Genomic DNA, 16,308 nt, shown 5'->3' on the forward strand with positions numbered 1-16,308 from the left:
TACTAAAAACAGAAAGTATAACATTTTTTGTTCTACAACTAATCTGAGTCCAGACAAAATTAGGATGTTAGTTCTTTTGTTTGAATAAAAGTAATATATTGTATTATAGTTGGCAATAAATATAGCAATAATAAATTGACTAAAATTTTAATCTCATATGTTTTACAGACAAAATATAAATGAGTAATGAATTCAAACGTAAATACCAAAATAGAACTAAGAAAATCTGTAATAATAATTCTCAACTAAAACTTAATTAGACTTGAACACAGAATAATATACACGATATTTCCCTCACGAAATACAAACACATATTCAAATAAGTTTCGTTTTTTCTAAATTGTCATATATAATATATAATTCCATACAATTCAGGTCACTCTTATAATCCAGGTATGAACGAGTTATTATAAATCTAGAATTTCCTGTGTCACTTCTGTTATATTTCAACGAAACCACTTTCCAGACATCCATCGTATATGAAGGGACAGTTTAGACCTCAGATGATTGTATTACAACAACTGACCCGTGCCCAAACCACATGAAAAATTTTACAGAATTTATATAACCCCATTTTGTTCTTAATATACAAATTCTATATTCGTAGAGCAGAGTTTATAACTCAAAGCAGTACTGAAAATATAGAATGGAAAATTCATTTACAAAAGCTGGAATCGAAACTGCTTTCGACGGAATACAGTAACTGGCACTGTGTATTTTTAATGATATGATACGGTAAAAATATTTGAACATTAATTCAGGAATAACGAAGCTAGATTATTTGAGATGTCCATCTTTAGTTCCCATAGCAACTATTACAAAAAAATAATTACTTTTATTATAAGAGAAAATTTTGAAAGTTCAACAAACTTGAAAAGCCATCTGAGCAAAGCTGGCGACATCGGTAAACATAAGCCATTATTAATTTCATATTATACTTTTGCATACAGTATCGAACATTCAACTTCATTATACTTTTGTGTAAACAAGCGTTGCCAGGCAACGGAAAGAGAGAGAGAGGACATACCGGAGCCCCGCAAGAGGGAGAGAGACGGGTGTAGGGTTTGTTGAACGATAAAGCCTGCGCGAGCGCATATAGTTCACAGTTTATTCGGTGTAGGGTTTTTATTGAGGAAATTATTGCTTCCTACATTACCAAGTGCATTGAAATCTGATCCTGTAGTTTCTTAGGGTCGTAAATCTATATAATGTGTATAATGAACATTAACGTGAAATAAAATAGAAACTATGATACTTTTCATTCACACGAAGGTAGATATATTTTTGGACCAAGTTTACAAAGGTACATAGATATGAAGATACCCTCTTCCCTGGGTACAAAAAAAATATTAATTTTTCAATAAGTATTATCAAGTTATATCTTTGTAGATTATATATTCAGGTTTTAATATATACAAAATCTCCTAAAAATAATAAAACGAAACTGTCATTATCTTAAACACCGTCAAAGGCAAAAACAAATAAAGTCGAGAGCCAACAAAGGGCCCACCCGTACTTTAGGACTGGGTTATTCGAAAGGCAAATATTACTTGCGAAACTGTACCGATGATAAAAAATAAGGTCAAATAAATAGTGCATTTTAAAGGGAAGCATGTTTAAAATGGAAAAAAATAACAGCCCGTACATTATTATTTTTTTTAATTTTGTAGAAAAATCCGTGGCAAACGTTGCCAGCGTTGCGATAACGTAACCAAAAATCCTCTAAATAAACAAAGAGACTTACGTCACATAGAATATTCAGTCCGAACTTGCAACAGCTTGGATTTAAATATATTATAATGACAATAACACTGCATTTACTATGTGATGTACAGGTTAGCGGAGGTTAGCTTACGAAATGTTACATCTACATTTTAAATCTTACAGTGAAAGCGGCTTTTGAATAAAATTTAGGGAAACTGTTTTTAGGTTCGACAAAGAGGGAAGGCGATAAGACAAGCAACTTAATTAGATTAAATAGTTAGATTTAAAATATTAAACGAAAAATACTTCAAATACTGTTCGTTAAAATAAAAAAAATGTGAAAAAACTGGCAGTTAATAAAAAACGGTGAAAAATATCACTACAAATGGTTAAAGTTAATAAAAAAAAAATACTACAAATACTGGGCGTTAATGAAAAAAATAAAAAAGCCTCCAGCAGTTGACAGTTGACAGGTGTAGAAGCAACCCGCATTCTTTTTTCACATTATCATGAATGGCGTCGCATGCTAGTCACGTTCGGGCAGTAACAGCCGTTTTCAAAGAGCCGTAAACGTTACACAAATCTCAAAGTACCCGAGCACTGGATACATGAATGACGGGTCATTTTACACCGGTTCAGTATGTGAAATGCTTCATGCGGACAAATTAACCGGCCGAGATGCGGGCGGGTCGTACAATAATGGTTTTGTAGTATAACTTAGATGGTAGATTGTAAATCATCGTTTTACGAGGACTGAATAAGTTAAGCTCTCATTAATACTGCGCGATTCGAGTTGATTCTGAAACAGTTTAACTGATTATAAAATTTGCACTATTTAAAATTTTACTCTTATATACCCGAAAAATTCACTGACTGGCTCAATATTAATTAATGTATATACATATAAAGATTTAACATGACAAGAAAATTACTATTCTTTAAAATCACTAACATGTAACCGAGAAAACAACTCTTTGTGATGATAACAAAAGAAAATTAAATTTCCAAGTATTCAACACTCTTCAACTGAGTCAATAAGGTATTCTGTACACAGACACTAGTCGCTTCACGTTGCTTCACTCTCACACGTGTAAATAAATCCATATACATAATAGGCCACATATAAAGTATTATATGTTACATATATAGACCGTATTTACACCAAAACTATTTGAAAACTAAAAAAATATTGTGGAGATCACATTAACAAAGACCGTATAATGATAATGGAGCTGTTTCAATACTTGTACTTAAGAACAGCCGATCCTGGAGTGATGAAGGCATTATGTCATTTAATTAGTAATATACATACGTATAAGTAAATATATATATATGTATATATAATCTATTAGTCTTTCCCCTAAACAGCTACATCTATAGTATTCATTATACAAAAGGCGGAAATAATATTATGAGGTCGAGGTCGTCCTGTTATTTATTAAATAAAAATATAATAATAATCTAACATAATATAAGACGAAATTAAAACAAAATTCAATTATTATATTAATTATTAGATTTTCCTGGTCATGATCTGTGTAAGTGTATTCTAGATTTAATGTTAATCAGTTCAGTAATTTGTGTTACCAAACATTTACAGGATCTGTCGGACGATGGAGCAATAAATGTAAATAATATGAAAAAAAAACTGAATTCACAAACCAAAATAATATTTAAATAATTTGTATGTCAGAACATTTTGCAATGATATTTAAATAACAAAACATCTCGTAAGAAAAACCTTATAAGAATATTGGTCATCGAATAAACTGGATTCGTTAAATTTTAAATTATAATAATTTAAACCGTAGTTCTCTTTGTTTTTAGTTTCGCGTGTTTCGTTGCAAATTTTAACTTATGAAAAACCATTCTGAATTGTTTCACACAGTGTACATACATACGAGTATGTTGACAGACTGGACAAGTTACAAAGACACAAAAGATTAAGTACATATAATTTAAATATAAGTATAAAAAATATATGCATTTGATATTGTTATGAAAAATAAACTCTCTAGTCTTTGTATGTTGACAAATTTTCGAATTTTACTGATTGCGTTCGTCTCGGATTACTCCACTCCGGAGAATAATTTAATAGTATATAATACGTGACACTAAATCCTCTATGAGTAGGATAAATTATGGAAAGAAATACTCACATTCAACGAGCTTTAGTTGGACGAATATCTGATGTACGATACGTTTGTATCATAAGGGCTTATATACTGATATACCGATTTATTTAGCGCTTCCGTCTCTTCAGTATAGTCCCAGTGGAGAAAAGAATTCAAATCGTCGTTGCAATTACGACAAACTTTGTGTCAAATGACAATGATTTTCATAATTTTCATATAAATATTATAGGAATTAAATAAACGAGTATTAAGCAGTGACTTTGAGAATGCAGTAACAATTCACGAGTTTGCTAAGCGAAGGATAATGTAAATATTCTGAGAAATTTTGCGGCATCTTTATAATTTACAAACGGCGGAACAGCTACACGACCAGCTTATTTACTGGCAGTAAGGTTGATTGTTGAAGTACATAGCTCGAGCTGTGTGGAGCGGCGTACAGCTGAGCAAGCGGTGTTGTATGTCTGTCTATTTTTCACAGGTTTCTGCTGTTTGAGTATATTTTAAGAATTCCATATTAAAACATCGATCAATTAAATATAAATAGGTCGTTCTTTCAATTGTTTACGCAATAATTAATTAAAGGAAGCTAAATGAGAAACGTGTGATATATTATTTGATTTGTAATATATGACAATCATATTAATTAATTTAAAGTAAAATAACATGGACTTTACTTTTGATATATAATTATTAATATATATATATATATATATATATATATATATATATATATATTTTTATATAAAAACAATAGCTTCCTTATTGTTTACTATTATTATTTCTCGATAAATTCCTTTTCATATTATAACATATATATATCATAGGACTCTGTTAATAAGTCGCTCGAAAACGACTTAAATAATATAATCTTGATTAGAATATGTTTTATAACTTATTTATGTATTTAACAATATAAAGAGACATTAACAAAAAGTAATGGATTTTACAAATGGAGGTGATAATAAATTCATAATTGCATCACTGTCTAACATAATGCCATTAAGATCTAAACAACTCTATACATATTATTTAATTGTTGCTTAGTATAAATATTCTTCAACATCATGAGTCGGTATGAATAAGTCCAAGTACTTCGGCCCTTAATTATTTCAACAACAATCAACCGGCGTGTTGAGTGTGTCTTGCGCTTCATAAAATACGTGTGTTAAGAGCAAGCAATAAATTTTAGTTACATAATATATATATATATATATGCCTTGATTCACAGATTTACGTCAGAACATAACAGCTGAACGGGCAAAGCAACGGTACAGCGATATTACTTATGTCAAAGATTCGAATCCTGCTCGTGTCGATGAATTTTCCATTCCATATCTCCCATTTGAATTAAATCATGCCAGATTTAAGTTATTTAAATTAAAGTATTAACTTTGTATATTTTTTAAGTGCTGTAAAAGAAATATTGTTGCCAATACTTAAAATTATAAAAATATGTTACATTTTAAATCCTTTTAATATTGTTCGACATCGGCAGAATAAAATAATTTGAACATAACGGCGTTGAATTATATTTAAAAATAATATAGATGTAGTACTCAGAACTTGCATAAAATACAAAATGCGTTTCATAAATATACATACGTTATAGACAACAAACGAGAAAAACACAAATGATTACTTATATGAAAAAACAATCTCAGTGTTTCTTTTGTTGTACAGAAGAAGAATATGTTTAGCCTTAGCCGTAAAAGAAAAACAATTTTAAAAGAATACGTAGATGCCTTTTTATTGTATAATATTATAAATAGTTTTTAAATTACTATGGTTAAGAGAGATCAGCTTCATCGGAACAATCTACATACATTGTAAAATCAAAGTAATTACAAAAATATATATATATAATTTAATAAATAAGAAACAGACGTATTTACAAAACCTTTGTGCTTTAAATTTTATAAAACCTTTACCTTAAATTATGGTACAGATAAGACACCGATAAAGAAGTAACGGTGTCTGTTTCCCGCCTTTTTTGCTGTCACGTTTGTTTCGTTATCTGTGGAGGTGTTAAACCTCTATGCTCTATTTGCTCTGTCTAATTACACTCGGGACGATAAAAAAAAATTAAAACTAAGTGTTTTGTTATATAATAGAAAGTGTTCCTAACTTATGTCCTGATAACGTCTGAATTAATTTAATGACATTAATTGCTGGTTTTGTAATTAAGATATATTTAAACATTCTCAAATTAAAACATTTTAATTGTCTTCGATCGTCATAGCAACTGATACATTATCTAATTTGACAAATTTATGTCTAACATTGGAAAAATACAATGTATGAAAATATACTGCACTTCCAAAGGGCTATAAATCGTATTATGGTACAGCATATAAAATATTATAGTTACTGAACGACATAGCAACTACAGATGAACACAAAAATGAATTCTATTAAAAACAAAATAAGATCTACAATTCCATAAACGTATCAATTTGATCAGCTGTGTAATTCTATATTCCATCTGATACAATATTACAGATAATTTTATACAGTGTTTGAACAAAAAGGTTTTGAACTAGTCTGGGCCGCGGCTTTGTTTGAACACGACATTAGTTAAAACGATACTAACATACTAACCGTAGGTTATGATTGACTTGAATTTATATAGAAATACAAAAATATATATATTTAGAAGTAAAGTAGAATCTTATGAGTCCGTATAGAGACTAGCGTGGCGTAAATTATATATTTTTTTATAGACAATTGTATCGCGTGTACAAAGGCTGTTGAGATGTATAATTTTATAGCTACCTGGCTATTGAAATTGAAATGAGGTTCTTATATTAGCTCAATGTCACTATCCTCGAGTCTTAATTCCAACGATGGATAAATATGAAAATGGATTTGTAAAGAGATTCTGCATACATTATAAGCATAGGAAATTTTTAAATGGTACATTTTTAATGGCGGTAAATTAGATGTAAAACTAGTCGTGCAACGGAAACTGTTTATTGAGTGCTTCATGGATCACGAAATACATAAAGAACGGTATCTATAGGTTTATGGGGGTATATTAAATATGGTAACCGAGGCTATGTACCAGCAGAGGATTGCATTGGACATCAAATAGTAATTACTGGTTGGTACCAAAGTGTAACACTAGCTCAGTTTTTTCTGTCACCTAACCACGTATTAGTGTTTTAGGAATTTCTTTAAGCAGATTGTATGAATGTCCTATGTACTAACTTTCAAAACACACACTACTCCCCGGATGAGACACTCGACAAAACTAGTTACACGTCGAGTTACTTGGAAGCTATTACGCTTTTATTATATTACTTAAACCGTGTCACCAAAACTATGCCTCCAACGACATACGGATTTACCAAGAAACAACTTTAGTTTTAATATTATTTTTAAGTACAACACTATTGTTGTGATATGAATATTAGTTTAAACATGTTATTGGATCGGTATCATTATTTTTTTATATAAAATCATCAAAAATTCTAAGTGTCACCACTAACTAATCTAGTATATATGTAAGGTTCGAAAACCTTGAGGAGCGCCGAGTTATATTGTAAATAACTAATATAAAATTAACAATACAATATTTACTTGCATCTATCTCCTTGACACGATTGTATAACAGCAACGTCTATATATATTTCAAAGCGTTTGTCTGTCCGATTGTTTTGGACTTTTCCCATTGCAAATTTTACGTGATTAACGAAAACTTTTAAAATTTTGAATATATATTAATATCGTCTATATCTGTGACGGAATTATTTCATTTATGTATTCTTTTATCTGTACTATGGCTGTGAAATAAAGACTATTTGTAATCACTAGATTTTACAATGTTTGAATAGTAATTTCCTATAGATGCAATTGGCGTGATAATTATTTAAGTGTAATCGTTATACTGATGGAAATACTGTCACAACGAATGCTAGATAATGAAATTAATTTTGTAACTAGTTTTAACACAAAAGAATACAATTTAAATTTGCTGTAAATGCTTATAAGCAGATTTTTTTCCCTTTAAAAAAATGTTACATTTCTCGATTAGTTAACTCGGTACTGAGGAAGCGAAGTGATGTCATGAGTTCAAACAACGTGACTCAAGAAAATAAGTGAAAAATAAATAAAAACCAAACATTACACAGCTTGTGCAAACGAGGCCCGCTAATCAAACATAAACTAAGCAATCAGGACAAATAAAGAAACTTACCAAAATTTTTTGAGGATATCCTACCCGAAAATCGTAAACCGATAACCTTATTTGAACTGGCACCAACTAAATAACCTCATAGCTGCGAGTGATCGAGACGTCCGACCGTTGTGACGTCCACAACGCAACTGACTGTTGAGGCGGCGCCTGCGCTTACAGAGTTACACGCCTCCACACACACAAGCGCATAACGTGCGAGTGTGATGTGTGTGTGACTGTGTATGTATGTGTGTGTGTGTGAAATCCTTCATGAAGATGCACATCACACGACCAACGAAGATGCAAGAGATACTATCACCTGTCAAAGATCAGTACAGCATCCTGGGCGATCGCTGACTCTCGACTAATGACGCTATTGATATGCAGAAATTTTATATTATACATATTTTGTTATGCTAATTAGGGACACAGATTATATAAATCTCAAAATTATTTCGATTTTTTTTTTAAATATATAACCTACCTCCTAAAACGTGTATATTACCTTTATTTTATATTTACTACTGTCTCCGCAGACGAAACAGACACGTTTCAGTAACTAATAACAATATATTATACAAAGAGAGCATGAAAATAATAAAACACTTTAAATAGATAGATCTGAAGTATAGCAGATTATAATAAAAATATATTCGAAGAAAAAAAAACGCTCTTTCTCATAATATATGTATGTATATATATATATATATATATATATATATATATATATATTTAAGTGAGATATTTTTACTATGTACAGGTACTGAATTCTACCCTATTATATAATATATATGGTCTGTTTGTTAATTCAGTTTTGACTAGTAGAGATATTACCAAATTATATCTCAATCAAATACCTCGAGTGTTATTTCTATGTAGACGAACATATAATTGCAAATTTACATATTTTTATTTACTTATATCTGTACACGCACGAACTAGATATCCCGAATAATGGTTGATAATTAACATTGTGAGCATAAAATACTTTAAATTCATTACAAAATAAGTGAATATATTTCAAAGGAAGGTTATGTTAACCTCCAAAGCATTTCATTAACATAACATAAAATAATTGAACCCGACCTGAGCTTTGAACCAAATTGTATGGAATAAGATTCAATTATTCGAGGACGACGCGCTCCACACTGCAGTTCAAAGAGTTTTAAAACAGTTCCAACCAAAGAGGTATTATATGGAGGGGCTGTAGACGAAAAAGGTTTTATGTTTGGGGTGAAAGGAGAAGAATGACAAAACATGTATTTGGTATACCTGGATAATATTACTTTTTTAGATAGTGAACAATTAGGATGATATATTTTTGACGAACTTAAGATGGGTCGAAAATGAAAACATTATCTTCCATTTAATGTTAATGATAGCAAAGTATGAATAAATATAATTTTGAATACAACCTAACGACCGTAGTGAATAGGTACGTTTTATAAATATTATATATATAGACCCAATTTAAATGTATATATATATATATAGTAAGTAGATAGATCATAGAAAGCACTCACCCTTTCCACGCAGCGAACAAAGCTTCCAATAGTCAAACAATCTCTTTTATACCCTTTATCAGTTATAAATGCGATCAATAATTTTATCAAGTAACGCTCGGACGTGGAGTTTGTTACGACGGACTGGCTTATATTAGTGATTTAAACTTGTTACTTAAAAGTGTACAAACAAAAATTAATACAAAAATAAAAACAAATCTGTTAATGAAAAATCGATTTTATTCGAAGATATATTTCCCCAAAAAACTTTTACTAGAGACCTTAGTAAGGTATATATATGTGTAAAGAAAAATATAATTTTCTTCATGTGTCATAGACGAACGATAAAACTGTCAGTTTTGTCGATCATGCATATACTAAGGATAAAAGAGACGTTGCAATTACCTATAGGTCCTTATATAGTAATACTCCTTGGATTTATTTAAAAATAATTTGCGTACGTACGAGCACATTTATTTACATGTAAAAACTTAGTTTCGAATCACAAATTAAACATATTTTTTTTGTCAAATAAAATTTTATCGATCGTTTAAAAAAGGGACCGGAAACAGTTATTTAAACGTTGATTTGAACTTCAAAATAAAAAGGAATGTTAATTTAAACGAAAGGAAGTATTAACAACTAATGGAGGGACAACATAACAACAAAATATATATTATAGGTAAAAAAAAATTCGGACGGATATTATGTATTTGTTTATCCATATAATATATATGACAAATTTTCTCTCGACTTCTGTCTATCGTTTTGTAAATTTTCACACAAATCCGTTGAGCAGTTTTTAGGTAATTACAAACTACCCACATTCATATACACGTAGTGTTTCATTAAACAGAACGTATAAAAAAATTTGAGGTCTTTAACATTCGAGAGTCATTGTTTAAACATATCGAATTAAGTAAAGGTTCTACTCACAAACTATACTTGAAATTTGTTTAGAGAATTTATATTTTATATAACAGAATCATATATATATCTATCGACTTATAGTACGTCCCTATATACCTACCTATCTTTAACTGGACGTTTTCGTATGCGAATTATTATTATTACCCAAATAACATAGCGTTTTATTATGGAGAAAAATATATTTCGCACAGTGACGTAGATGGTATACATTTTTAAAATTATCTGTATGTACCTATGTTTGTCACTCACCTCAGCTTGCAGTAACTCTTGCATGTCTTCATTCTGTTTTTTTAAAGCTGCAATCTGCAGACAAACAATATAAATTAATTTATATATACCTTATATACATTTCTTTGAATAAATAATTTTGTGTTTCTGGAATAAGAATACGCCTCCAAAATATAATATATAGGTAAAGTGAGTTCAAGAAATCTTTTAAAATTACCTTAATAAAACAATGCTCGTGCTATAAAAATGTATCAACTAATAATGACTAAGTTTATACGTGTATTTATGTACGTTACTCGAAAACCAAAACTACTGTATCTATTTTATTTATAACCAAATAGAGTTATGTAAGCAGATATGAATATTATTTTTATTTCATTATTCTCCTTTGAAGATCGAAGAGCCGGTGTATATGTTCTGTCAGTGAGCCACAGGAATCGAACCCGGGAAATGTCTAACATTTCATTAGTAAATCTGACTAACAAATCACATCTACGTGTAACAAAAAAACTGGACAAAGCGATGGCGTTTGCGTTTTAAATTTCAAATTTCATAAAATCATTTAAATGCGAACCGTCAATAGGTCACAGTGAAATGTATTCGCATCGTAAGTGGTTGTGAGTTTGTTTTTTTGTTCGCTGTATCGCCGGTCAGGGTTGTCGATACTATTGTTAAAACAATAAACTAATATCGTTACATTCCTATAAATAAATAACAAATTTCGATTAAATAATACATTTTTCTTATACGATAATTACATATGTATTTATATAGTAAGAATTTATTTAAATATTAATATATTACATTAATTTTTTATATTTTGTAAACCCTAATGATATGTACATAGTTACGTGACGTTCTTCCTGTGTATACAATACCTATTATATTATCAATCTACGTAATGCGCCCCCGCCTTTGTATTTTATAAATTGTTTTATATTAAATATATTTTATATTGAAAATTATTTTTATTAAGTCAAATTAAAGTAAATATTGACAGTTAAGTCTAACCCATTATCAAACATTGATATTTTTTAATTTTATCCGCTATATCTATCTAACTTGGTGTTGTGGGTACAATAGTTGGATTTTATATATATAGAGATTGTACTTTTCTTCAGGTATCAAATTGTATGGTTATATACAGATCCTGTGAACCGGGAAACGAACTGCAGAAATTTTGGATGGATAACTGAAACCATTTTAACCGCTGAGTCAGATGACCGTCACCAATGTTATGTATAAAAATTCACATTTGTCACATTTTATTAGCTTTCCTTAATTAGTAACTGAAAAGAAGGGATTTTTAATTTTATACTTAAACTACATATATATTTATATGTTGTTTTTTTTTGAAATTCCCAAATTCATATAATATATTCAAGAAACTGTTTACTTTCTAATAAATAATTACTCGAGACAATATGATCTAAATATTCTTTATGTATTACATAGTTTCCCAAAATATATAAAAAAAACATTGTAACTTTCGATAATGTTTTATTTAAAGTTACGTCTTCACTACAAAAGCTTTTCTTTTGGATATCCTGAGAGAAACTTGCGTAGTCTTTAAGATAGGTTAAAAAAATTCGTATTAAAATCATAGAATTGAAATAAAGTGCAGTTTAAAAAAAATATATATGGTCTTTTTTCTTTTAACTTTGCTTCTCTTTGTCTTTGTCCTGCCCTATGACAGATGACTAATGGCTGTCATCATTAACTGTCAGTGTCAGGTATCGCCAAAAGTTTAAGCATGAAGTGTCGATTTAGTTCAATCAGATCAAAGATTAGAATAACAAATATATCTTGTTTTTAGGCCATTGTACTTTAGACGTGCGAAATATTATACACGTTTTTGTTTACAAAACAACAGGACAGTTAGAATTATATATTAGATATACAGAAATAAATGATAGATGATCCGAAATTAATTATTAATTCAAGACTATAATATATGAAAATATATTTAAATAGATTATATCTCAATCTCTGTATGTACGTTTTCAATAAATAAAGCAACGTCTAACGATGCATATGTATTTTTAAATTTACATGCATGTATGCTGGCAATCATGCGGATAATACATAGTGTAAACTTTTGTCTTGTATGAAGTTATTATTATAATTATAGGACGTCACTAGACTGCATTAACAAAAGTGAAAAAAGTTAAAATATGTTTAAATGAACTACAGAAAGACTAAGATGAATCTTTTTTTTTTCATTTAAGAATTTCACTAAGCTAAGAATAAAAAAAGAAATACAGATACTATTAACTTATTGTAGATTTTAGACAGCTAATTAATTCAGATTTGTCAAAAAATTGTTTATGTAATATGACAAAAACAAACTTACACAATTCTTAGGTTGGGTGTGTAGTTGATACTGTTCCTGAGAAAACTTCTTGGAGACATTGAATAAAGCCTTCACTACCTAAAGTTGTTACATGTATCAAAGTTGTAGATCTCTGATTCAAACAACATTCATCTGACGACACAGGGAAGTAACCCTATGGAAAAACTTAAATACCTAAATATATTATGTATAAGGGATCTAATTGTCAAAGATTTTTATGATCCTTATATATAATGGGATAACAAAAGACGAAATTGAATATATATATATATATATGTATGTAGGTATCGTTATATTATAAACGGTGAAATCCTCGCTTCAATCCAGTTTTTATCTGTTAAATATTGAAACAGCTTATCATAGCGGCCCGATTGGGTCGGCAGTTCCCTCTCGTATCGATCCAAATTAAAATCTAGCTGGATGTGATTAACTCTATATAAAAAAAATGCTTTTATCAGGCAGGGGTGCCCCGATAGCATATCAGACGGGGAACGTGTAGCATATGCTGCATAATCAACATTCAATTTAATATGCACGCATATTTCTAATATTTTAAAAAATAACAATGCTATTTTTAAAGCCATCGTATTAAATTCGTTTCAGAGAAGAGACGAAACTTCTTAAGGATTTGTAGAATAATATTCACGTACCTGACGTATAGCTTCAGTCTGACAGAATAGCTAACATAAAAACGAACAATATTCACATAAAAATCCAGTACTCGTATAATTTTCTGTAATCTTAAGATTCATTTTTAATTATCATATGTTTAAAAACATTTTACCTTTATAGTTCATACCGATTTTATAAGAACGTAAACAGCTCATCGGGGTATCACTGCGTTAGAGCTCTTTACACTTTTCTGACTTGGGAAACAGATATAATAGTATATATATACACATACATATATAAAGATATATAAATCAAATAGAAACTAAGATTGTAATGATTAAGATAAACAGATACGGTTAGTAACACCTTAGGATCTTATTCAGTAATATTTTAATGTCATTGGTATTGATAAAAGCAATGAATTGTGTACATAACTACAGAAATTTAAACTGATAGTATTTAATTTAAATAAAACTAATATTTTTCGGATTAACGTGATGTCTCGTCCGCCCGTGATCACGGTTACTGAAAAGTAACCGAACCGTCGGGAGTATGTAGATTTTTATAAAAATAAATCACGCGTAGTTAATCCCAAAAATATTAGTTTCATTTAAATGAATAAAACTCGCGAAAATCTTAGATCTCATTATGATAGTATTTAAGTTTCAAAGACTATGTTTAAGGTCGAAAGACACCACCGGGCTTAATGAGATCTAGGTCCAAAAGTGGATCAGTTCAGAAGGAATTGATACATGTCTTGGCACTTGTAGCTGTAAGGCCAGACAGACCAAGCGTGTGAGACCAAAGAAATTATTTTCTTCAAGAGATTTAATATATTCCTCATTCGTCAGATTTAACGTCATAAATATTCACAGTAATTATAATGTCTGTGTGCTGTACATTTGTCAGCACGTCATAGAAAAACTTACTTAGATACAATGTCTAATATATTTTGTTTCTTTAAACCATTTTTATGAGCTAAGTCGAAAAATGGAAATTTGACTGACAGAATTTCTGGTACGGAATTAGTAAAATTTAACTATAGTTTTGAGCTACTCGATAATAGATGGCGCTAAACGAAATTACGCGCAATAACATTGTTAAGTGACTGTTCTAGATGGCACCGGAAACACAATAATAGCGATATAGATAATTTATTATATTTTTATCTCTCATTGTTGAATGCTGTGTAACTTTTGATCTGTATGTATATTTTGAATTTAGATTAATTTCCTTTTCTTCATTACACTATTACCTACACTATGTGCTCTAAATATCACACTTCAAATGATTATTATTTGCCGTGTCCTCGCCAGCTTAAACTTTCAATAGTTGGAGTATGTATTTAAGTGTAACACAGTTTCAAGTTTCTGTCGGGCTGAGACCTTTCATATGTATAAATGAGAAGTGCCTTTGTATTACTTAGTATACATTTCAATACATATATTTAATATATACTCTATTGTATGATGGATTAAAAATATGTGGAAAGAAAGAGAGAGAGAGAGCAAGTTACATATTAAAGTGGACAATGTCATTTACCCAACACATGTTTAACACAACAACAATGAATATTTTATTGATATAGAAGATATTAAATTTTTTTACACTTGCAACACCAACACGCTATAGTATGGACATACTACTTGCATGCATTATACATGCATGCAAAAAAATACATAAACATACATAAAATAATACCCAAATAAAATATGAACTATTTAAAATGACACACAAAATATAAGGTCAATTCATTCTAATACACATTATAATGTGTTATAGTAAAATGTATCTCGAAAACGTTATAATATTTAATGACAATAAACAACAGTTTTCCATGAAAATAATACTTTCTCTAAGCCCGAATGTTCCTAAATAACTGTACATGTTATACAAAAACAGCGATCGACAGTTTGTAAGCACAAAAACTTTGTAGAATAGAATAAAAAACTTCAAAGAGAGATTGGCATTGTCAAATAAAAAGCTCTAGACTGTTCGGTCTGATAATAGTTTGGATGAGAATTATTATTATTTATAATATCAAAATGATATATAAGTCGCTCACACCCACAACTTGTGTGAGTGAACATTGGAATAAGCTTAGAGAGTAAGGAAAAATAGTTGACCTTAGTTAATGATCTAGGTTGAAATTGAATAATTTAGTAATACAGCTTGGTGGTAGAACGACGACAGCTCTCAGTTGAAGATGAAAAACTGTATTACAGCAAGCTCTCAGAACTAATAAATATATGTAGAAAACAACATAGTCAAAATTAGTTGTGTCATTCTAGACAATATTATTTTTGATATTTAATACATTGATATTATTGTTAGAATCTTTTCTATTGACAAAGATTATGTTAAAATGAAAAAGTATGAAATAACAAACAAACTTTTTGGAATGTATTTTTTAGTCATCATAATTATAACAATCTTACTCTATGACATATAATGTAAGGCGTCATACATTGGTTTGCAAAGCAAATTCGTGAATGATCGCAACTGAAGCTAGTAGTGTAAGAAAAAAAATCTTGATATATTTTTTAAGGACTTATTAGCATAAATTTAATTGTGTAATTAATAGCTTAGAATTATATTTACCTGCTTTTTAAAAGATATTAACTTATTTAAATATAGATTAGGTTATACAGAGTATAGCAACATCAAGAT

The 16,308-nt window shown here is 29.5% G+C and overlaps 1 protein-coding gene across 2 annotated transcripts in view; it reads right to left on the bottom strand.

Moving 5' to 3' along the window:
• The window catches only part of LOC116775589 (thyroid receptor-interacting protein 11), a 29,626-nt gene that overhangs the window by 12,628 nt on the left and 690 nt on the right, over positions 1-16,308 (bottom strand). The window contains exon 2 of one of the 2 annotated variants that reach the window (XM_032668504.2): positions 10,695-10,748. In XM_032668504.2, coding sequence (XP_032524395.2) covers positions 10,695-10,748 — 54 coding nt within the window. Of the gene's footprint in view, positions 1-8,034; positions 8,171-10,694; positions 10,749-16,308 lie in introns of those variants that run through there. The other variant, XM_032668506.2, reaches the window with a different exon arrangement.

Source organism: Danaus plexippus, chromosome 27, assembly GCF_018135715.1.
Source record: "Danaus plexippus chromosome 27, MEX_DaPlex, whole genome shotgun sequence".
NCBI classification, from domain to species: domain Eukaryota; kingdom Metazoa; phylum Arthropoda; class Insecta; order Lepidoptera; family Nymphalidae; genus Danaus; species Danaus plexippus.